We start from the raw sequence: 24,053 nt of genomic DNA, 5'->3' as shown, positions 1-24,053 counted from the left end.
AGAGGATGGTGAGTGCCTGGAACTCGCTGCCAAGGGAGGTAGTGGAAGCGGATATGATAGTGACTTCTAAGGGCATCTGGACAAATACATGAATAGGATGGGAATAAGAACATAAGAACATAAGAAATAGGAGCAGGAGTAGGCCATCTAGCCCTTCGAGCCTGCCCCGCCATTCAATAAGATCATGGCTGATCTGATAGTGGCTCAGTTCCACTTTCCCGCCTTCTCCCCATAACCCTTAATCCCCTTGCCTACCAAAAGCCTATCTACCCGCGTCTTAAATATATTTAGCGAGGAAGCCTCAACCACTTCAACGGGCAGAGAATTCCAGAGATTCACCACCCTTTGAGTGAAGAAGTTCCTCCTCAACTCTGTTCTAAACCGCCCCCCCCCCCCCCCCACCTTTATCTTGAGGCTGTGCCCCCCCTAGTCCTACTGTCCTTTCTGAGCGGGAGGAACCTCTCCACCTCTACCCTATCCATCCCTTTCACCATCTTATACGTCTCCATGAGATCTCCCCTCATCCTTCTAAACTCTAACGAGTATAAGCCCAGTCTATTCATATACAATCCCCGGAAGGGTAGGAGGCTTTAGTTCAGTCGGGCAGTATGGTCGGTGAGACTTGGAGGGGCCAAAGGGCCTGTTCCTCTGTTGTAATTTTCTTTGTTCTTTGTTCTTTAACCCGCGCTTCTTTGGACTTTCCTCCCCTGCTGCAGGTATTAGCTCTGTAGACACTGTAGCACTCAGGGTGAGATTGCTGGTTGAGATTGCGTGCCTCGTGCCCAGGTTAATTTCTTGGTTTCTTGCTTTCTGAAGGACAACAACCCTGCAGTAATTTATCACCACCTCTCTGGGCCCCAGCTGCGTAAATAACGGAGAAGGATTCGAGGCACTAACATATTTTGATGTTTGTTTCCTCTTTGCAGACAGACAGCCAAGAGGCCAATGTCAACCAAAGATCAGCTGCAAAGAGAAAGTTTCTGTGGCGAGTCAGACAGAAGTGGAAACTGCTGGGTCTGTTTGAGATTGACCGTGATCATGAGTTTTATGAGTTTACCTGTATGCTGAAGGAGGGACTGACAGCTGCTGTGCAAGTCTCCATCGACAATCCACAAATGGTAAGGTTAACCAGCGTGTCCACTCGCATCGCCACGCCAGCCAGTGAGAGGGCAATGGGTCAGGCTCTATGGCAAACAGTCTGCTTTACGGCAAACAGTGTCTATTTGTTCGGAGCACAGCAAACAGAGGGTGGCACGGTAGCACAGTGGTTGGCCCTGCTGCCCCACAGCGCCAGGGGATTTGATTCCCCAGTTTGGGTCACCACCTGTGTGGAGTTCGCATGTTCTCTGTGTCTGTGTGGGTTTCTTCCCACAGTCTAAAGATGTGTGGGTTAGGTTGGTTGGCCATGCTAAATTGACCCTAATGTCAGGGGGATTAGCAGGGTAAATATGTGGGGTTATGGGGATAGGGTCTGGGTGGGATTGTGGTTGGTGCAGACTCAATGGGCTGAATGGTCTCCTTCTGCACTGTAGGGATTCTATGATAATACTTACCCAGCAGACTCTGTTTATTTGACAAATGGAGGTTCCATCAACTACACCATTCACTTTTAACCAAAGCTGCTTATCCTGATAAAAAGCAGGGGTTGTTCCCCCAGCAGAATGCAGCGAGTCAGAGAATCCTGACAGTGCAGAGGGAGGCCATTCGACCCATCCAGTCTGCACTGTCTACAATCCCAGCCAGGCCCTCTCCTCATAACCCCGTGCATTTACCCTGCGAGTCTTCTGCCTGATATTAGGGTCAATTTAGCACAGCCAATCAACCTAACCCGTACATCTTTGGACTGTGGGAGGAAACCAGAGCACCCGGAGGAAACCCAGGCAGACACGGGGAGAATGTGCAAACTCCACACAGGCAGTGACCCAAGGCCGGAATTGAACTCAGATTCCTGGTGCTGAGAGGCAGCAGTGCTAACTACTGTGCCGTCATGCCACCCCAATAGTAGAGACTAGTATACCTCATTCTGCACCTAACCTCAATCAGAGCCACATACAGCAGTGTGGTTTCTGAGGATGATTGACAGGAGAATAAGCCATCATTTCCATTCTGTATACAGCCAAGTAGCCCTGAAGCAGAATGGCCTTTCCTCAGATCCAATTTTGAACCCAGTGCAGAGAAAGAGAGAGAAACATAAGAACATAAGAACATAAGAAATAGGAGCAGGAGTAGGCCATCTAGCCCTTCGAGCCTGCCCCGCCATTCAATAAGATCATGGCTGATCTGTTGTGGCTCAGTTCCACTTTCCCGCCCTCTCCCCATAACCCTTAATCCCCTCTCTTATCAAAAACCCATCAACCCGCTTCTTAAAAATATTTAGCGAGGCAGCCTCCACCACTTCAACGGGCAGAGAATTCCAGAGATTCACCACCCTTTGAGTGAAGAAGTTCCTCCTCAACTCCGTTCTAATCCGCCTCCCCTTTATCTTGAGGCTGTGCCCCCTAGTCCTACTGTCTTTTTTGAGCGGGAAGAGTCTCTCCACCTCTATCCTATCCATCCCATTCATCATCTTATACGTCTCAATGAGATCTCACTATTGTCAACTTTCCAGCTTTGTCCTGGGCGCTGCAGGAGTTAAGGATGAATTTCCTTTGATATTGTTTCTGGCAGCCCTGGGGCGACGCTGATAATCTGTTTTTTTTTCATTTTCTTTGTCCTGTTTTCCAATTGAGTTATGAAAGTGTCAGAAATGGAAGGGGGGGAACGTCATTCTCGCACAGTTATAAAGCATCCAGTTGGGTAAAGGAGAATCTACTAAACTTTCTGATTGGCTGGAGGAAGGCAGTGGGCACCTTGGGTGGGAGTTTGGGCGAAGGGTGGTCACTCAGCCTCAGTCCAGGAATATGTCCAGCCACAGTTCAGCGAGCTGGTTGCCAGCGAGCAGCTGATGTGGCACCGTGGTTAGCACTGCTGCCTCTCAGTGCCAGGGATCCCGGTTCGATTCCGGTCTTGGGTCACTGTCTGTGTGGAGTTTTCACATTGTCCCCACGTCTGTGTGGGTTTCCTATGTTTGCTCCAGTTTCCTCCCACACCCCCAAAGATGTGCGGATTAGGTGGATTGGCCGTGCCAGATTGCTCCTTAGTGTCCCAAGATGTGTAGGTTAGGGAGATTAGTGAGGTAAGTATGTGGGGTTGTGGGGATCAGGTCTGGGTGGGATGTGCTATTGGAAAGTCAGTGCAGACTTGATGGGCCAAATGGCCGCCTTCTGCACTGTAGGGATTCTATGAATTCCATGAGGAAGCATCCAACTAGATTTGGAAAACCTGAGAGAGACGGTGGATGCTTGCTGTCTCTCTGTGGGTATTCTATTAACTCCAGCGCTTTACTCATATCCAACTCCATATCGAGGGATTGGAGTTTCCTTGTGCTGACTGAGATGGCAACTAACAAGGCCAGCACACGTAGATCCAATCCAGTTTGTCTTGGACAATGAATGCTCCACACTGCATACTAATGGAAATCTCTATTTCTATTCATTACAAGCACAAAGATGTGTAGCTTAGGATGCATAACTGCAGATTGATTAGAAACCAGTATACATACACAGGTTTCCAGTCTCACGGCAGAGTTTCTACTCCATCTTTGGGAATCCTCCTGTTCTATGGAGAAGTGTTCAGTGTTGTTGGAGCTGCGCTCAGCCAGGCAAGTGGAGAGTATTCCATCACACTTCCTGACTTGTGCTTTGTGAATGGTGGACCCGCTTTGGGAAGTCAGGTGGTGAGTTACTTGTCGCAGAACTCCCAGACTCTAATCTGCTTTTGCAACCACAGTATTTACATAAGGACATAAGAACTAGGAGCAGGAGTAGGCCATCTGGCCCCTCGAGCCTGCTCCATCATTCAATAAGATCATGGCTGATCTTTTTGTGGACTCAGCACCACTTACCCGCCCATAACCTTTAATTCCTTTACCGTTCAAAAATGTATCTATCCTTGCCTTAAAAATATTCAATGAGGTAGCCTTCACTGGGTAGGGAATTCCACAGATTCACAACCCTTTGTGCAAAGAAGTTCCTCCTTAACTCAATCCTAAATATACTCCCCCTTATTTTGAGGCCATGCCCCCTAATTCTGGTTTCACCCACCAGTGAAAACAACCTCCCTGCTTCTATTTTACCCATTTCCTTCAAAATTTTATGTTTCTATCAGATTCCCCCTCATTCTTCTAAATTCCAATGAGTATAGTCCCAGTCTACTCAGTTTCTGTTTATAAGCCAACCCTCTCAACTCCGGAATCTACCTAGGGAATCTCCTCTGCATCCCATCCCCCTTGTCAGTCTATCCTTCCTTAAATAAGGAGACCAAAACTGTACTCAGTACTCCAGCTGTGGCCTCACCAGTACCTTATACAGCTGCAACATAACCTCGCTGTTTTTAAACTCCATCCCTCTAGCAATGAAGGACAAAATTCCATTTGCCTTCTTAATTACCTGCTGCATCTGCAAACCAACTCCTAGTGATAAATGCACAAGGACACCCAGGTCCCTCTGCACAGCAGCATGCTGCAATTTTTTATCACTAAATAATAATTAATTTTGCTGTTATTCCTACCAAAACGGATGACCTCACATTTACTAACATTGTACTCCATCTGCCAGACTCTCGCCCACCCACTTAAACTATCTATATCCTTTTGCAGACTTCCAGCGTCCTCTGCATACTTTACTCTGCCACTCATCTTAGTGTCATCTGTAACATTGACACACTACACTTGGTCCCCAACTCCGAATCATCTACGTAAATCGTACACAATTGCAGTCCCAACACTGATCTCTGAGGCACACTACTAAGCACTGATCCAAAACCAGAAAAATACCCATTTGTTTTCTATTAGTCAACCAATCCTCTCTCCATGCTAATACATTGTCCGTAACGCCATGCACCTTTATCTTATGTAGCAGTCTTTGGTGCAGCACCTTGCTGAATGTCTTCTGACAATCCAGATACACCACATCCACAGGTTCTCAGTTGTCCACTGCATTGATAATGTCTTCAAAGAATTACAGTAAATTAGTCAAACATGACCTTTCCTTCATGAACCCATGCTGTGTCTTCCCAATGGGACAATTTATATCCAGGTGTCTCACTATTTCTTCCTTGATGATAGATTCAAGCATTTTCCCCACTACAGAGGTTAAGCTAACCAGCCTATAGTTACCTGCCTTTAATCTACCTCCTTTTTTAAACATGGCATCACATTTGCTGTTTTCCAATCTATGGGAACTGCCCCAGAGTCCAGCGAATTTTGGTAAATAATGAGTGCATTTGCTATTTCTCACGCCATCTCTTTTTTTAGTATCCTTGGATGCATTCCATCAGGGCCAGGAGACTTGTCAACTTTAACCCCATCAGCTTGCCCGACATTACCTCCTTAGTGATAATGATCATTCCTCACCTGCCATAGCCGCCTTCTCATCAATTTTTGGCATGTTATTTGGGTCTTCCACTGTGAAGACCGACACAAAATACCTGTTCAATGCCTCAGCCATTTTCTCATTTCCAGTTATTACATCCCCCTTCTTGTCCTCTGAAGGACCAATGTTTACCTCAGCCACTCTTTTTTTTGTTTTATATATTTGTAGAAGCTTTTGCTATCTGTTTTTATATTCTGAGCTAGTTTACTCTCATAATTCATCTTACTTTTCTATAGCTTTTTTGTGGCTTTCTGTTGACCTTTAAAGATTTCCCAATCCTCTCAGTCCCCACTAATCTTTCCCACTTTGTATGCGTTTTCTTTCAACTTGATACCCCCTTTACTTCTTTAGATATCCATGGCGAATTACCTCTTTCTCTACAGTCCTTCCTTATCACTGATATATACTTTTGCTGAGCACTGTGTAAGATCGCTTTGAAAGTCCTCCCCTGTTCCTCAGTTGTCCCACCATAAAGTTTTTGCTGGAATCTACCTTAGCTAACTCCTCCCTCACCCACTGTAGTTTCCTTTCTTTAAACACAAGACACTGGTATTGGATTTTACCTTCTCCATCTGTATTTTAAATTCAACATACAGTGATCACTTCTTCCAAGAGGATCCCTAATTGTAAAATCATTAATTATTCCTGTCTCATTACATAGGACCAGATCTAGGATAGCTTGCTCCCTGGTAGTTTCCATTACATACTGTTCAAGGAAACTATCGCGGAGACATTCTATAAACTCCTCCTTGACCAACCTGATTTAACCAATTGACACGTAAATTAAAATCCCCTATGCCAATTACCGTTTGATCTTTACATGCATCAGTTATTTCCTGGTTTGTTGCTTGTCCCACCGTGATGTTATTATTTCTTTTAATAATTAATTATGTAATTCTTAAATTACGTCTATTTGTGACCTTTTCTTCTTACTATTTCTAACTTTCACCCAAATGGATTCAACCTTTTTCTCCATAGAACCTACATCACCTCTCACTACTGCCTTGATGCCATCCTTAAATATCAGAGCTACACCACCTCCCTTACCTTCCTGTCTGTCCTTCTGAATAGTCTAATACTCCTGGATATTTAATTCCCAGTCATGATCACCCTGTTTTATATTTATGTGAGTTATATAGCTGGTTCAGTTCACCTTCTGGTCAATGGTAATCCCCCAGCACGTTGATAATGGAGGATTCAGTAATGGTAATGCCATTGCATATCAACGGGGATGGTTAGATCCTGTCTTGCTGGAGATGGTCATTGCCTGGCATTTCTGTGGCATGAATGTTACTTGCCATTTTTTTTTTTAGTGGTAACTCCCAGTACGTTGATAATGGGGGATTCAGTGATGGTAATGCCATTGAGTGTCAAGGGGAGATGTTTCGATTCTAATATAAAAGCAAAATATTGCGGATTCTGGAATCTGAAACAAAAACAGAAAATGCTGGAAAAACTCTGCATCTGTGGAGAGAGAATAGAGCCAATGTTTTGGAATCAAGTTGACCCCTCGTCAGAGCGGACGTTGGCTCTATTCTCTCTCCACAGATGCCGTCAGACCTGCTGAGATTTTCCAGTATTTTTTCAACGTTTGGATTCTCTCTTGTTGGAGATGATCATTGCCTGGCACCTTGTGTGATGAAGATGTTGCTTACCACTTGTCAGCCCAAGCCTGGATATTATCCAGATCTTGCTGCATTTGGACATGGCCTGCTTCAGTATCTGAGGAGTCACAAGTGGTGCTGAACACTAGTGTAATCACCGGCGAACATCCCCACTTCTGACCTTCTGATGGAGAGAAGGTCATTGATGAAGCAGCTGAAGATGACTGGGGCCAGGACGCTATGCAGAGGAACTCCTGCAGTGATCTCCTGGACCTGAGATAATTGGCCTCCAACCACCACAACCACCTTCCTCTGTGCCAGGTACGACTCCAACCAGCGGAGAATTTTCTCCCTGATTCCCATTGGCTCCAGTTTTACCAGGGCTCCTTGATGTCATATTCAGTAAAATGCTGCTTTGATGAAAAGAACTGTCACTCTCACCGCACCTTGGGAATTCAGCTCTTGTTTGAATCAAGGCTGTAATGAGGTCAGGAGTTGAGTGACCCTGGCGAAAGCCAAACTGGGCGTCACTGAGCAGGTTATTGCTGAGCAGGTGTTGCTAGATAGCGCTGTCAATGACCCCTTCCATCACTGATGATCGAGAGTAGACTGACTGGGTGGTAATTGGCTGGTTGGATCTGTCCTGCTTTTTATGTACAGGAGATACCTGGGCAATTTTCCTCATTGTTGGGTAGATGGCAGTGTTGTAACTGTACTGGAAGAGCTTGGCTAGGGGAGCAGCAAGTTCTGGAGCACAAATCTTGAGTACCAGTGTCAGGGCCCATTACGTTTGCAGTACGTAGTACCTTCAGCCATTTCATATCATGTGGAGTGAATTGGATTGGATGCCGACTGGTATCTGAGATGCTGGGGACCACTGGAGGAGGCCGAGATGGATCATCCACTCAGCACTTCTGGCTGAAGATTGTTGCAAATGCTTCAGCCTTATCTTTTGCACTGATGTGCTGGGCTCCTCCAGCATGGGGGTGGCACGGTGACACAGTGGTTAGCACTGCTGCCTCACATCATCGGAGTCCAAGGTTCAATTCCAGCCTTGGGCCACTGTCTATGTGGAGTTTGCATGTTCTCCACATGTGTCTGCATGGGTTTCCTCCAGGTGTTCCGGTTTATTCCACACTCCAAAGATGTGCAGGTTAGGTTGATTGGTTATGCTAAGTTGACCCTTGTGTCAGGGGATTAACGATGGTAAATGCTTGGGCTTGCAGAGAAAGGGCCTGAGTGGGATTGTGGTCGGGACAAACTCGATGGGCCAAATGGCCTCTTTCTGCACCGTAGGGATTGTACGATTGAGAATGGAGGTGTCTGTGGAACCTCCCCCCCCAGTGAGTTGTTTAGTGGACACCACCTGGAATCTCGCCTTCGGTTCTGGGCACCGTAATCGGGGAAGGATATACTGGCTTTGGAGGGGTGGAGTGCAGAATCATTGGGATGAGATCAGGATGGAGAAGGTTCAGGCACTGACCAGGCTTGTATTCCCCATGGAAAACTCAGGGGCTTATCACAGAAAGAGGAACAATCTCCTTTAGTGGGGAATCAATACTAATCTTCCGAGCCAGCTCATTTCGGTGGGAATGGGGAAACACATTTTCACAGACAGGATTGTGGAAATTTGGAACTCGCTTATGCAGGAAGCTGTGGATTCTGGGGAGAGTTGAAATGTTCTCACCAGAGACTGAAAGATCTTCATTAGTAAAAAGGTAAAGCCACCGTAGGCTGTTCCCCCCACTTTGACGGGGAGAGCAGACTGGTGGCGATCTAACCTCAGGCAAGGGGCAAGGTGGAAAAGGCAGGGCCCTCCTGAATAAGTTCAGCCGGCACGGGAATTGAACCCACGCTGTTGGTATCTCTCTACATCACTAACCAGCTGAGCCGAACCAACTCCCTTCCCTCCATTATTGCAGAGCAGAGGGGACCTCATTGAGTGTCAGAACACTAATTGAGGGCCTGAATGGCCTCTTCATCTTCCTAATGTACCACTGTCGCACAGTGATAGAGCGAGGGAGTCCCTGCTCCTGCCTCCCGGTCAGTTTGTTATGGTGATCAGCAACACATGTCTCTCTACCTCCATTGGAGAGTCAAGAGGGGACCCTTGTTGACTAACACAGAGCTGAGACTATCCAATACCCCAAGGATTAAAGCTGCCCTGTTATTAACACTCTCAATTCTCCTGGGTTTATTGTGTTGGTATCAACATAATAAGAGGCACGGGTTTTAAATCTCTGGAGGAATGTTAAGGCCTTTCTGACACAGATTTAAACCCTGGAATATTACCCAACATCAACAGGCTAATTGAGAGATATTTATTGGTCAACATGCAGGAAGAGGAGGCCACTCAGCCCATCTAGCCTATCCCACCATTCAACGAGATCGTGGCTGATGTATACCTCAAGTAAAGTTTATTTATTAGTCACAAGTAAGCTTACATTAACACTGCAATGAAATTACTGTGAAGAGACCCTAGTTGCCACACTCCGGCGCCTGTTCAGGTACACAGAGTGAGAATTTAGCACTGCCAATACAGCTAACCAGCACGTCTTTCAGACTGTGGATCCAACCACAGGGATCTGGGTTCGATTCCCAGCCTTAGCTCGCTGTCTGTGTGGCGTTTGCACATTCTCCCTGCATCTGTGTGGGTTTCCTCTCGCAGTCCAAAGATGTGCGGGTTAGGTGGACTGGCCGTGCTAAATTGACTCTGGTGTCAAGGGGATTAACAGGGTAAATATGTGTGGTTACAGAGATCGGGCCTGGGTGGGATTGTGATCAGTGCAGACGCAATGGGCCGAATGGCCTCCTTCTGCACTGTTGGGATTCTATGATTCTATGAATATGACTCTTGTTGAAAATTTCTTCTGAATCCCTGGATTCTCTGAGAGATCAAAAATCTGTCTGTTCCAGTCTCAACGCTGGGGCATTCACAACCCTCTGGGGTGGAGAATTCCAGGATCCAGGTGATTAGTGAAAGAAGGGGCCAGAGGAGGAGATGTTAACCCAGCGAGTTATTATCGAGAATGCGCTGACGAGAGGGTGGAGGAAGCAGCAATTTTCGTGTGGGATTTGGATAAATACTTGTAGGAAAGAAAAATGTCGGGATTGGGACAGAGGGACTAACTGGAGAATTTTTCCCAAGAGCCAAGTGATCACCTCCTGTGTACGGAGACTCCAAAAGGAGGACCTCTTCCTTTCCTGGACATGAGCAGAATGAGGACAAACCAGACTCGAGCATCTCAGAAACTGACCTTTTGAGTGTGACTGTGCTTCACCCTGTAACACTCACTCCACTACCATAGCTGCTCCTCTTGTCAGCTCTGGCTCAGTGAGGTAACTCTCAATCCTGGAGGCTGTAAGCCCCACTCCAAAGATCCGAGTGCAAAATTTCTGTGCCATACGGCAGGGGCAGTGTCAGCAGTGCAGTCTCCTGGCTGAGATATTAAAGCTGTCTCCTCGTTGGGTGTAAAAGATCCCATGGTTATTATTTTGAAGAGCATAGAATAGAACTATAGAACCCCTACTGTGCAGAAGGAGGCCATTTGGCCCATCGAATCTGCTCTGACTCTCCAAAGAGCATCTTACCCAAGTCTAAACTCACAGCCCTATCCCCGTAATCCCACACATTTACTATAGTCAATCCACCTCACCCACACGTCTTGGGACACTAAGGGGCAATTTAGCATGGCCAATTCATCTAACCTACACAGGGGAGAGATACAAAAGGGTCCAGAGGGGCAATTTTTCACCCAGAGGGTGGTGAGTGTCTGGAACAAGTTGCCAGAGGCAGTGGTAGAGATGGGTACAATTTTGTCTTTTAAAAAGCATTTGAAAGGTTACATGGATATAGAGGGATGTGGGCCAAATGCGAGCAATTGGGACTAGCTTATTGGTGAAAACTGGACAGCATGGACAGGTTGGGCTGAAGGGCCTGTTTCCATGCTGTAAGCCTCTATTTTGGAACTGAGAGGAAACTGGAGAATCCGGAGGAAACTCACGCAGACATGGGGAGAATGTGCAGACTCCATACAGAAGGTGACCTGAGGCCGGAATTGAACCTGGATCCCTGACGCTGTGAGGCAGCAGTGCTAACCACTGTGCCACCACAGGGAGTTATTACCATCATCTTGGCCAAAATGTATCCTTGGACCCAAGATGGTTATTCTAAGTTTCCGCTTAGAAAGGAAACAAGAACGAGAGGGCACAGCCTCAAAATAAGGGGGAGTCAATTTAGAACAGAGTTGAGGAGGAACTTCTTCTCTGAGGGGGTAGTGAATCTTTGGAATTCTCTGCCCATTGAAGCAGTGGAGGCTACCTCGTTAAATGTGTTTAAGTTACAGGTAGATTTCTGACCAATAAGGGAATTAAGGGTTATGGGGAGCAGGCGGGTAGGTGGAACTGAGCCACGACAGATTAGCCATGACCTTATTGAATGGCGGGGCAGGCTCGAGGGGCTAGATGGCCTACTCCTGCTCCTATTTCTTATGTTCTTCAGATCATCAAAGGCAATTGCCAGAGCGAAATACACCAAATCTGGAAGTCTGAAATAAGGCGAGAAAATGCTGGAAATCCTCAGCGGGGAGGGAAACGGAGTCAACAACCTGTCATCAAAGCAGCTTATCTGGTTATTACCACATTGCTGTTTGTGGGATCTTGCTGTGTGAAATTGACTGTCGCATTGTCTACATTCCAACAGCAATGACCTTGTTTCATTATGGGTAAGGCACTTTGGGATGTCCAGAGACCACACTGTTGGCATCTTTCCATGTACAAGAGTTGATGAACATGGAGCGAATGATCTGTTTAGGGCACTGGGGGGGAGGAGGGGTGATACCACACATCGCTGTGGGTTGTTATTGGCCTTGGTGCCTGTTGGCAAGTTGCTGTAGCCACTGGTCGCCATGGTGACACACGGGAACCCCACAGGGCTTTCCCTCTTTCATCAGCCGGTGACTCCCAGGCGCAATAGCCAATGTTTGGGGCCTTCGAAGGATCATGAAAGGTGCTACAGAAATGCAGGTCTGTCTTCTGTTTGCTTGACAATGAGAGAAGGGGAGGAGTTGCCTGACTGTAACCTGGTTTGCTTTCTTTTCCAGGGCATTCTGAGTGACCCAGATTTCAGCGCTGAGCTCACTCAGGTACACAAGGTGGGTCTCTCCAATTCCTGCAGCCACGTTTATGAATGGTGCCATCTCGGGGATAGTAGGATGTTTACTTAGAATGGCCTCTGCCCCCAAGAATGTTTAGGGGAATGTTAGAAGCTGCTTTCCTACCTGACCGATCCAAACCTTGTTACTACAGAATTGTCAAATCACAGAGCTGTTTATAGAATCTACAGTGCAGAAGGAGGCCATTCGGCCCATCGTGTCTGCACCAACCACAATCCCACCCAGATTCTATCCCTTTAACTCCGCATATTTACCCTGCTAATCCCCCAGATACGAAGGAACAATTTATCATGGTCAACTAACCTAACCCGCACATCTTTTGACTGTGGGAGGAGCCGGAGCACCTGCAGGAAAAACCCACACAGACACGGGGAGACTGTGCAGACTCCGCACAGACTGTCATCCAAGCTGAGAATTGAACCCATGTCCCTGGCGCTATGAGGCTACCGTACTAACCACTGTTCCACTGTGCTGCCTAAACTATTACAGAGCAGAAGATGGCTATTTGGCCCGTTGTGTCTATGCTGGCTCTCTGAATGAGCCATTCACTTAGTGCTGCTCCTTTGCCTTGTCCCTGGTTACCCTTACCAATTCCCTTTGGAATATCTGGATTGAATCTGCCCCCACCATGCTGTCAGGCAGTGCCCACTGCTCACTCTGTTAAGAATGGTTTCAATCTGTCTTCTCATTCTGGACTATTTCATGTTGCGAATCACACTTTGTATTTCCCCCAGCTTTGGGGACCCCGTTGATTCTGAAACTTGTAAAAATAAATAGCCGCACAGTTTCAATGAACAATATTTTTTTAAATTCATTTTGGGACATGGGAGTCGCTGGCTGGCCAGCATTTGTTATCCATCCCTAATTGCCCTTGTTCAGAGGGCAGTTGAGAGTTAACCACATTGCTGTGGCCCTGGAGTCACATGTAGGCCAGACCAGGTAAGGATGGCAGATTTCCTTCCCTAAAGGACATTAGTGAACCAGATGGGTTTTTCTACCAATCAACAATGGTTTCATGGTCATCAGTAGATTCTTAATTCCAGATTTTTCTTTTATTGGACTCAAATTCCACCATCTGACGGGATTTGAACCTGGGACCACAGAGCATTAGCTGAGTTTCTGGATTAATAATCCAGCGATTAATACCACTAGGTCATCACCTTCCCAGCAACAGGTCAGGGTGTTGAATGGGAATATAATATTGCTTCACCATAAGGTGACTGACTGATTGATAGAAGCTCCTTCAGTTGGCACAGCTTTTCTTTGTGTTTGGGATTGTCACTGTATCAGCAATGGGCTCAGAGTCTCTCTGCGTCTTCACTCTCACAGGGCTTCGAGATGCAGACGTTTGCTGGGCCTGTATTTGCAAAGTTCCGGGCCATGTTGGGGTTGAGTGAGAAGGAGTACCAGCAGTCCATCAGTTCGGAGGGATTCTACCTTCAGTTCATCAGCAACTCCAAGAGCAAGGCCAACTTCTTCCTGACGTGAGTCTGCACCCCCTTCTCCCCCTCTGCACCCCCTTTTCCACCCCCCTGCCCCCCCCCCTTTTCTCTGCACCCCCTCCCTCAAGTGTCAGATTAGATAGGTCTCAGGAACTGCTGCATCCTTACTGTTTTTGAAATGAATTGTTTGTTCTCTTTTTTTCAGTCTTTTTAAATTTCTATAAACTTTTTTTTATTTCTCTACGTTTTAAACAGATAGTCCCAAGCAGTCATTTTACTGAAATTTATTCAAGTTGGGAGTTCTAGATTCAGATGGGAATTCTGAAGAGTACTTTGGATTTACTGCAGTTTCTTGAAGCCAAAAAATTCTTCCCCTCACCCCCTTGCAGTGCACCCACTCCCTCTGCATCCCCTCCCTGCACCTCCTTCCCCCTGCACCCCCTCCCCAAGTGGTAGACCCCTCCCCTTGCATCCCCTCCCCTGCACCTCTTCCCCCTGCATCCCCTTCCCCCTGTACCCCCTCCTTTTGCACCCCCTCCCCAAGTGTTAGACCCCTCCCCCTGCCCTGCACCCTCTCCCCTGCAGCTCCTCTCCTCCCCCATCGGACACCTTCCCCTGCACCCCCTCCCCTTGCACCTCCTCTTCCCTGAGTGCCAGATTTCCCCCTCCTGCACTCCCTCCCACAAGTGTCAGCCCCCACTCCATGTGTCATGTGCTGTCCTGAGACTCGATGTCCGCCTGCAACCCCCCCCACTCCGAATGTTAGTCCCTTCCCCGCTCCCACATGTGGTCCCTGACCCGGTCCAAGAACATTAAATTCTAGAACGTCCCAGAGGATTGGAAAACTGCCAAAATTACATCCTTATTCAAAAAGGGAGAGAGGCTAAAAACAGGTAACTATAGTCCAGTTAGCTTAACATCTGTCATTGGGAAAATGTTAGAGTCCATTATAAAGGATGTAATTTAGAAATACATAATCTAATCAGACAGAGTCAGCACGGCGTCGTGAAGGGAAATCATGCTTGATAAATTTAATAGAATTCTTTGAGGTGATGAATTACTGCAGACGCTGGAATCTGAAACCAAAAGAGAAAATGCTGGAAAATCTCAGCGGGTCTGGCAGCATCTGGAAGGGGAGAAAAGAGCTGACATTTCGAGCCCAGATGACCCTTTGTCAACAAAGGTTCATGTGGACTCAACACGTCAGCTCTTTTCTCCCCTTCCAGATGCTGCCAGACCCGCTGAGATTTTCCAGCATTTTCTCTTTGGGTGGTAAATGTAATATTTTCTAAAAAGTGTTCGATAAGGTTCTGCGCAAAAGGCTACTCAATAAGATAAGAACTCATGTTTTTGGAGATAGTATGGGATAAGGCGGGAAAGCGGAGTTGAGAATTATCACATCAGATCAGATTGGCCATGATCTCATTGAATGGTGGAGCAGGCTTGACGGGCCAAATGGCCTACTTCTGCTCCTATGTTTTGTGGAGTGCTGTTCCATACCCTACCCCATGCTGGTCTGTGCCCCACACACACACACGCACACACACCAACCCCCCCCCCCCATGGACTCTCACTCTCTCTTCGCCTAGCACACCCAGGGCGATGAAATGAAGAACTTGTTGTGTGAGCAATGGTTGAGGACTCTGGGTCTGTACTCTTTGAAGGTTAGAAGGATGGAGGGGGGAGGGAATCTTACAGGATACTGCGAGGCCTGGATAGAGTGGAGACGGAGACAATGGGCTCGATTTTTACCAACAATTTACACCCGTTTGCGGACACGAAATCATGGTAAAGTCAGGTGTGAAGTCTTTATCACAATCTGCACACGATTCCACACAGATCGCCACTTTACTGAGACCCAACAAACGGCGGGGATTCGTTCCACGCCCAAATAGGGCGCAACGATGATTTAAATACATTTGAATGTATTTAAATTGAATTAACGAACTGCCCGCCCCACTCCTCTATCAGCATTTCCCCCTTTACCACCGTGTTCACCGATCTGGGACTGCGCCGTTACTGATCTGCTGAATAAAAGTCTGAGTCGGGCGCTCCAGCCTCTGAGAAGGGTGTTCATTGTTTCCAGTGGCTGTCTGACTCAGATCGGGGTGGGGGTGGGTCAGATATATCTCTGGGGGTGGGGGTGGGGGTGGGTCAGGTCGTTGTCTGGCTGAGGAGGGAGGAGGAGGTGGGTCAGATATATCTGTGGTGGTGGGGGGGGAGGGGGGGCTGATCGGTGTCTTGGGGAGGGAGGGGGGGGCTGATTGGTGTCTTGGGGGGGGTGGTGCTGATCGGTGTCTTGGGGGGGAGGGGGGGCGCTGATCGGTGTCTTGGGGGGGAGGGGGGGTGCTGATCGGTGTCTTGGGGGGGAGGGGGGGGCTGATCGGTGTCTTGGGGAGGGGGGGGGCTGATCGGTGTCTTGGGGAGGGGGGGCGCTGATTGGTGTCTTGGGGAGGGGGGCTGATCGGTGTCTTGGGGGGGAGGGGGGCTGATCGGTGTCTTGGGGGGGAGGGGGGCTGATCGGTGTCTTGGGGAGGGGGGCGCTGATCGGTGTCTTGGGGAGGGGGGCGCTGATCGGTGTCTTGGGGGGGAGGGGGGCTGATCGGTGTCTTGGGGGGGGGGCGCTGATCGGTGTCTTGGGGAGGGGGGCGCTGATCGGTGTCTTGGGGGGGAGGGGGGCTGATCGGTGTCTTGGGGAGGGGGGCGCTGATCGGTGTCTGGTTTTTTTTCAGGTTTTATTGGTTCAACTTACACCTGAATTCACATTTGAACACATTCAGAGTCAATCTAGAGCAGTTATCGATAATTAAATTATAATTTGTCATCTACACTTTGCAGCACAGTGCAAACCCCTGACCTCATCAGTGTAAATACAAACACAGCGTATTCAAATGGCCGAATATAAAACCTCAAATTCTACACATTATTATTCTTCAAATAAAAAGGAATGTCACTCTCTCATTTCCCCATCCTCTTCCTCAACTCCTCTGATGTACAGGAAATTCTTACACCTTGTTAGAACTTTGACCCACCAAAACACCATCGATATATTCTCCTGTGTTCACCCAGCTGCATGGTCAGATATCCATCGGCTGATACCAAGTAGCCCTTGTATCCCATTCCCCATTTTAACTTCACCATCACCGGTTTGCCAGTCAAGCCATTGAGGAAAGGTTTTGGATTCAATGGTAAACTCCCGTGGGGGCGGGGGGAGGGTACACAGAGCCCTCGGGGCCAGCTCCTCGACCCCTCTCCCTCCCTCACCATGCTGGGGGAGAGGGGGAGGGCTGATCGTTGTCTGGTGGTGGAGGGGAGAGGAGGCGAGTCAGATATTCTTCTGGAAGGGAGGGGGAGTGAGGCCAGACCAGTCTCTGGGGGGGGGGGGGGGGGGGGGAGGGGGGGGTGCGGAGTGACGCCAGGTCGTTGTCTTGGGGGGGTGGAGGAGGAGGGAGGGAGGTGGGTCAGATGGATGTCTGGTGCGGGGGGGAGGCCAGGGGTGACGATCAGTCTGGGTGGTGGGGGAGTGGGTAATGGGGACAGGTGTGTGTGTGTGTGTGTGTGTGTGTGTGTGTGTGTGTGTGTGTGTGTGTCCTTATCCACTCTCCCACTGCCCAGACTCATCACCACCCCTGCCCCCTCCCCCCACCACCTATCATCCACAGAGGCAGCAGACCCCCAGAGATCCATCTGCTCCCCCCCACCCGAGTTACATCCTGCCCTCGCTCCCAGGCCACTTTCTCCGCTCTCTGCGTCTGGGGAGCGATTTGACACGGGTGCACTTTTTCCAATCTTTTTCTAACTGCGCGTGCGCAGTTCAGAGCTCCGATCGTTCCGGCAGCGCTAACCCACCGCGTGAATCGGACTGGAGGTGGCTGAGAGCGTCCGGGGGGTGTGCCTGAAAGCGGATTTCCAAGTCGGATCTGCATTGCGCTCGGAATCGGCACTTAGAATGAAAATGGTAAAATTGGACCCAATGTTTTCACTAGTACGGAAAACTGGAACCAGAGGGAACAACCTCAGGCTAAAGGGACAATCCTTTAAAACAGAGATGAGGAGGAATTTCTTCAGCCAGAGAGTGGGGAATCTGTGGAACTCTTTGCTGCAGAAGGTCACTGAGTGTCTTTAAGACAGAGACAGATAGGTTCTTGATTAATAAGTGGATCAGGGGATTTGGAGAAAAGGCAGGAGAATGGGGGATGAGAAAAATATCAGCCATGATTGGTTGGCAGAGCAGACTCGATGGGCCAAGTGGCCTAATTCTGCTCCTATGTCTTAAGGTCTTATGGCTCATTCCCCCTCCCCATCCGCCCACCGTCATTTCCCCATTCCTTTTCCAGTCCCTATCCCTCGACACGGGTGTCAGGGTTGAGCTGCTGGTTCTCGGGAGAGGAAGTAAGCTGTTTAATTTGTTTTGAATCTGTCTCAGGAACGACAAGAGGATTTTCCTGAAAACCCAGGAGAAGAGAGAGATGAAGTTTCTGCTGTCTAACCTCCGCTCCTACATACAGCACATGGAGAAATACCCACACTCCCTGCTGGTCAAGTTCCTCGGTAAGAGGAAAAGGAACCTCCTCGTTTCAGCGGGCTGTGTCGATGCTGTGGTAATGTCACGGGACGAGTAATGCAGAGGCCCAGTCCTAGCGCGCCAGGAACCTGGGTTCAAATCCCACCACAGAATTTAAATTCAATTAACTAAAGACAAATTGGAAAATAAAGCAAACCTCAGCCATGGTGACACCAAACTATCATCGATTAGCCTGAAAATTCACCTGCCTTCCTTACCTTGTACCCTAGAATCCCTACAGTAGGCATGGCATGGTGGTACAGTGGTTAGCCCTGCTGCCTCACAGTGCCAGGGACCCGGGTTCAATCCCCAGCTCGGGTCACTGTCTGTGCAGAGTTTGCACGTTCTCCCTGTGTCTGCATGGGTTTCCTCCCACAGACCAAAAGTTGTGTGGGTTAGGTCGATTTGGTCATGCTAAAGTGACCCTAGCGTCAGGGGGACTAGCAGGGTAAATGTGTGGGGTTATGGGAATAGGGCCTGGGTGGGATTGTGGTTGGTGCAGACTCGATGGGCCAAATGGCCTCCTTCTGCACTGTAGGGATTCTGTGATTCTTTTCCATGATGATAAAGAGCTCTCGCAGGGTGGTTCTGTTACTGGGGGTAGTGTGTAACCGAGAGACGGAGATCAGAATATCCCAGTGTCAGTCTCCAGTTTTGATTCATTATTGTCACATGTATTAGTGTAGAGTGAAAAGTATTGTTTCTTGTGCGTTATACCATTACTGAGGCTCGCTATATTTTCCAATCCTCCTTCCCCCCCCCACCCCGCCATGTGGCAGTGAGTTTCACACTCTCCCCACTGTCTGGGCAAAGAGGTTTCTGCCCTATTCTCTGATTGGATTTATGGGTTATTTATTATATACTGAAAGTCTCACACATGGAAGTATCTGCTCTACACCGAGCCTATCATCATTTGAATGATCTTTGTCGGGTCAACACCTCCAGCTTTGTTCTTATCTGGAGCAAAAAGGCTCTATCGTTCCTGATCGATAGAAAATCTTGCATCTGGTGCCTGGTTTGGCCTCGATGTCAGGATCAGCCAGATGACAGGAAACAGAGTTGGCATAAATGGGTCTTTTTCTGGTTGGCGGGATGTGGAGAGTTGGGTACCACAGGGATCAGTGCTGGGGCCTCAACTCTTTACAATTATACAAATGATTTGAATTAGAGGATTGTAGGTGTGGATGCTAAATTTGCTGGCGACACATAGAATCCCTACAGTGCAGAAAGAGGCCATTCAGCCCGTTGAGTCTGCACCGACCACAATCCCACTCAGGCCTATTCCTGTAACACCACGTATTTATCCTGCTAGTCCCCCCGACACCTATGTGTCAATTTAGCACGGCCAATCAACCTGACCCGCACATTTTTGGACACGAAGATAGTTAGGAATGTAAGTTGTGAAGATGACATAAGGAGGCTACAAAGATATAGATGATCAGGTGAATGGGCAAAAATCTGGCAAATGTTGTACAAAGTGGACAAATGTGAAATAGTCTATTTTGGCGGGAAGAATAAAAAAAAAGAAGCTTACTATCCACAAATGGTGAGAGATTGCAAAGCTCTGAGATGCAGAGGGACCTGGGCGTCCTAGTGCATAAATCACAAAAGGCTGGTACACAGCAACAGCTAGCAATTAGGAAATGGAAATGGAATGTTATCATTTATTGTGAAGGGGATTTAATTATAAACATAGGGAGGTTTTGCTTCATCCATACAGGCGATTGATGAGACTGCGTGTAGAATACTGTGTACGGTACTGATCTCTATAATTAAGGAATGTGAAAGTGTGTAGGGAGCAGTTCAGAGAACATTTAACAGACTAGTATCAGGAATGGGCGGGTTGCCTTCTGAGGAAAGGTTGGGAGGTTAGGCTTGGATCCGCTGGAGTTCAGAAGAGTAAGAGGCAACTTAATCAAAGCCTTTAAAATCCTGAGGGGTTATTGACAGGGTGGACATGGAGAGAATGTTTCCTCTTGTGGAAGAACCTAGAACTGGGGGTCATTGTTTACAAAAAAGGGTTATCATTAAAGACAGAGATAAGGAGAAATTTAGGCTATTTATTTAGGGGGATCTTATTGAAACTGCGAGGCCTGGATAGAGTGGAGGTGGAGAGGATGTTTCCGCAAGAACCAGAGGGCACAACCTCAGGCTAAAGGGACGATCCTTTAAAACAGAGATAGAACATAGAACATAGAACATTACAGCGCAGAACAGGCCCTTAGGCCCACGATGTTGCGCCGACCAGTTAAAAAACAATAACCCACTAACCTAAACCAATCCCTTTTCGTCCATAAACCTATCCACTGATCTCTTAAACGCCCCCAAACTAGGATGAGGAGGAATTGCTTCAGCCAGAGAGAGTGGTGAATCTGTGGAACTCTTTGACGCAGAAGGCTGTGGAGGCCAGGTCATTGAGTGTCTTTAAGACAGAGACAGATTGGTTCTTGATGAATAAGGGGATTGGGGTTATAGGGAAAGGCAGGAGAATGGGAATGAGAAAAATATCAGCCATGATTGAATGGCAGAGCAGACTTGATGGGCCGAGTGGCCTAATTCAGCTCCTATATTTATGCTGTTATGGTCCTAAATGTTTTTTTTCTCAGAGGTGATGAGTCTGTAGAACTCTCTTCCCAAACAGGGAGTGGAAGCAGAACCTTTGAATATTTATAAGGCAGAGCGAGATCGATTCTTGATAAAACAACAGGCTGAAAGGTTATCAGGGGATCAGCGGGAATGTGAGAATGAGGTTACAATCAGAGCAGCCACGATCTTATAGAATGGCGGAGCAGGGTCAAGGGGCCGAATGGCCTACTCCTGTTCCAAATGTGTAAGTTTGTGTTTAACTACATTAAAGGCAGCCAGATTGGACTTCAGGTGATCAGGTGTTTTTACCATATTTTTACTTCGAATTCTTAGCTATTTTGATTCACTCTGATTAATCCAGAAGATTCTGATTTCAAATCCCCACTCCAGACACTTCAGCTCAAAACTGAAACTGATCCTCCTCAGTGCAGCACCGAGGGGCAGCGGCCCTGTGGGAGGGTCAGCACCGAGGGGGAGGGGGCACCGCCCTGTGGGAGGGTCAGCGCCGAGGGGGCACCGCCCTGTGGGAGGGTCAGCGCCGAGGGGGAGGGGGCACCGCCCTGTGGGAGGGTCAGCACCGAGGGGGAGGGGGCACCGCCCTGTGGGAGGGTCAGCGCCGAGGGGGATGGGGGCACCGCCCTGTGGGAGGGTCAGCGCCGAGGGGGCACCGCCCTGTGGGAGGGTCAGCGCCGAGGGGCAGCGGCCCTGTGGGAGGGTCAGCGCCGAGGGGGCACCGCCCTGTGGGAGGGTCAGCACCGAGGGGGCACCGCCCTGTGGGAGGGTCAGCGCCGAGGGGGCACCGCCCTGTGGGAGGGTCAGCGCCGAGGGGGATGGGGGCACTGCCCTGTGGGAGGGTCAGCGCCGAGGGGGATGGGGGCACTGCCCTGTGGGAGGGTCAGCGCCGAGGGGGCGGCCGCCCTGTGGGAGGGTCAGCGCCGAGGGGGCAGCGGCCCTGTGGGAGGGTCAGCGCCGAGGGGGCAGCGGCCCTGTGGGAGGGTCAGCGCCGAGGGGGGCGGAAATTCCTGGCCTTGGGGAGAGTGTGGCCGGAATATCCCGCCCAAAGTGTCTACAAAGGGATACGGACAGGTTTAGGAAGTGGGCAGTAATTCAGTGAGTGGAATATAATGTGGGAAAATGTGAACTTGTCCACTTTAGCAGGAAGAACTGAAAAAGCACAAATGATTTAAATGGAGAGAGATTGCCAAACGCCTGAGGTACAGAGGGATCTGGCTATCCTGATAGATAAATCAGGAAAAGTTAGTATGTAGGTGCAGCCAATGCTTAGGAAGACAAATAGAATGTTGTCATTTGTGGCAAAGTGAATGAAATATAAAAATGTTCCTTTTAGTTGTCAGGGTTTTGGTGAAACCACATCGAGAATATTGTATATAGTTTTAGTCTCCGTATTTCAAAAATGATGACATTGGATCAGGAGCACTTTGGAGAAAGTTCACTTGACTGATTCCTGGAATGGTGAGGGGGGTAATTTAGCATGGCCAGTCCGTGAAATCTGCACATCTTTCGGACTGTGGGAGGAAACTGGATCATCCAGAGGAAACCCACGCAGACACCGGGAGAACATGCAGACTCCGCATGGACAGTGATCCGAGGCTGGAATCGAACCCGGGTCCCTGGCGCTGTGAGGCAGCAGTGCTAAACCAATGTACCTTGGCTGAATTGCTAGAACGGGTGCCTGTAGGTCCCCATACACTCCTATTGGATGGTTGGTGAGCATGGAGGGAGGCTATTCTCAGTGTTGTCTCACCAAGGCCCTGTACAACTGTAGAAACACTTCCCGCATTCTCATGAGGAATGGTTGGGTCTGTATCCTTTTGGAGTGGAATATGATCTGCCTTAAGGCTGAACTTAGAACGTGCAGGTGATCTCCCATTTAGGCCAGGGATGAGAAGAATGTTCTCCCCTCAGTGAGTTGTTAGCTATGGATCTCTCTCCTCAGTGGAGGCTGAGTTACACAGATCCTTGATTGATGAGGGAGTTGAGGGGCAGAGCCAAGATCACCATCAGATCAATCACAAATTTCTCAAATGTCGGGGCAGACTCGAGGGGCAGAATAGCCTCCTCCTCCTCCTCCTAATGTGGACGTTGAATTGTTATGTAACTAAGCACAAAGCAACAGCTTTGTGATTGGGTCCATGAGGGCTGAGTGCAGTGGGCAAGGGATAGATTTATTTACTCGTTCCCTGAATAATGTCACAGGAGACGTGTTGTACTCTTGAAAAAATAGCCAATCCCCTGGGGTGATCACCGTGTTGTTTCCATCTTGGGAGGGTCGAAATAATAGATTCAAACTACAGGAGACTGAATGTCACCATTTAGGAGGTTATTTGAATCTCTGGATAGTGTAATTGCCAGTAATTCCTCCCTAATAGTCATTATCCTGTGTTTATTAGATACCGACATGGCTACACAATAAATCATTGTTGATAAACAGGTCCTTAATCTCTTCATGTGAATTGGAAATGCTACCAAACCACCATCGCCAGACATGCTCAGCTAATAGGCTCTCAATCTCCTCAAGAGGACAATCTTCTCCCTCCGTGCCTCACTACCCCTCTGGTAGGGGAGTACGGGAGACCAGTGGGCACCCATTCTGGCAATTCAGCCAAAGCACAGTGGTTAGCGCTGCTGCCTCACAGCGCCAGGGATCCGGGTTCAATTCCAGCCTTGGATCACTGTCGGTGTGGAGTCTGCACATTCTCCCCGTGTCTGCGTGGGTTTCCTCCCACAGCCCAAAGATGTGTGGGTTAGGTGGATTGGCCATGCTAAATTGCCCCTTAGTGTCAGGGAAATTAGCTAGGATAAATGCATGGGGTTACGGGGATAGGGCCTGGGTGGGATTGTGGTTGGTGCAGACTCGATGGGCAGAATGGCCTCCTGCGCTGTAGGATTCTATGACTCTATTCTATGGCCATGCCCCTTGGTGTCCCAAGATATGTAGGTGAGGTGGATTAGCCATGATAAATGTGAGGGGTTACAGAGATAGGGAAAGGGCCTGGATACGATACTCTGTCAGAGAGTCAGTGCAAACTCAATGGGCTGAATGGCCTCCTTCTGCACTGTAGGGATCCTATGATCCTGTAACCGTTTTCCAGGCGAAGTCCCGGTCACACATCAGTGCAAATCTGGGATCTCCAGGGTAGATTAAAGAGCCCTGGTCGGAAATAAGAGGCAGCTGATGCCAGAGCCTTTGC

At 48.6% G+C, this 24,053-nt stretch overlaps 1 protein-coding gene and 1 pseudogene across 1 annotated transcript in view; one reads left to right on the top strand and one right to left on the bottom strand.

The window, feature by feature from the left end:
• The first annotated feature begins 905 nt into the window (after nt 1–905).
• Nucleotides 906–24,053, top strand: part of pip5kl1 (phosphatidylinositol-4-phosphate 5-kinase-like 1) — a 35,442-nt gene continuing 12,294 nt past the window's right edge. Inside the window, exons 1-4 of the mRNA XM_080211774.1 lie at nt 906–1,118; nt 12,178–12,228; nt 13,579–13,733; nt 18,118–18,242. Coding sequence (XP_080067900.1) covers nt 906–1,118; nt 12,178–12,228; nt 13,579–13,733; nt 18,118–18,242 — 544 coding nt within the window. The remainder of the gene's footprint in view (nt 1,119–12,177; nt 12,229–13,578; nt 13,734–18,117; nt 18,243–24,053) is intronic.
• On the bottom strand, nt 16,642–17,617 carry LOC145358356 (small nuclear ribonucleoprotein F pseudogene; annotated as a pseudogene).

The sequence above is a fragment of the Carcharhinus amblyrhynchos genome, chromosome 25, assembly GCF_965287045.1.
Source record: "Carcharhinus amblyrhynchos chromosome 25, sCarAmb.v2.hapA, whole genome shotgun sequence".
Classification (NCBI taxonomy): Eukaryota; Metazoa; Chordata; class Chondrichthyes; order Carcharhiniformes; family Carcharhinidae; genus Carcharhinus; species Carcharhinus amblyrhynchos.
Note: the sequence above shows the minus strand (reverse complement) of the source record. Positions and strands in the feature narration are given on the sequence as shown.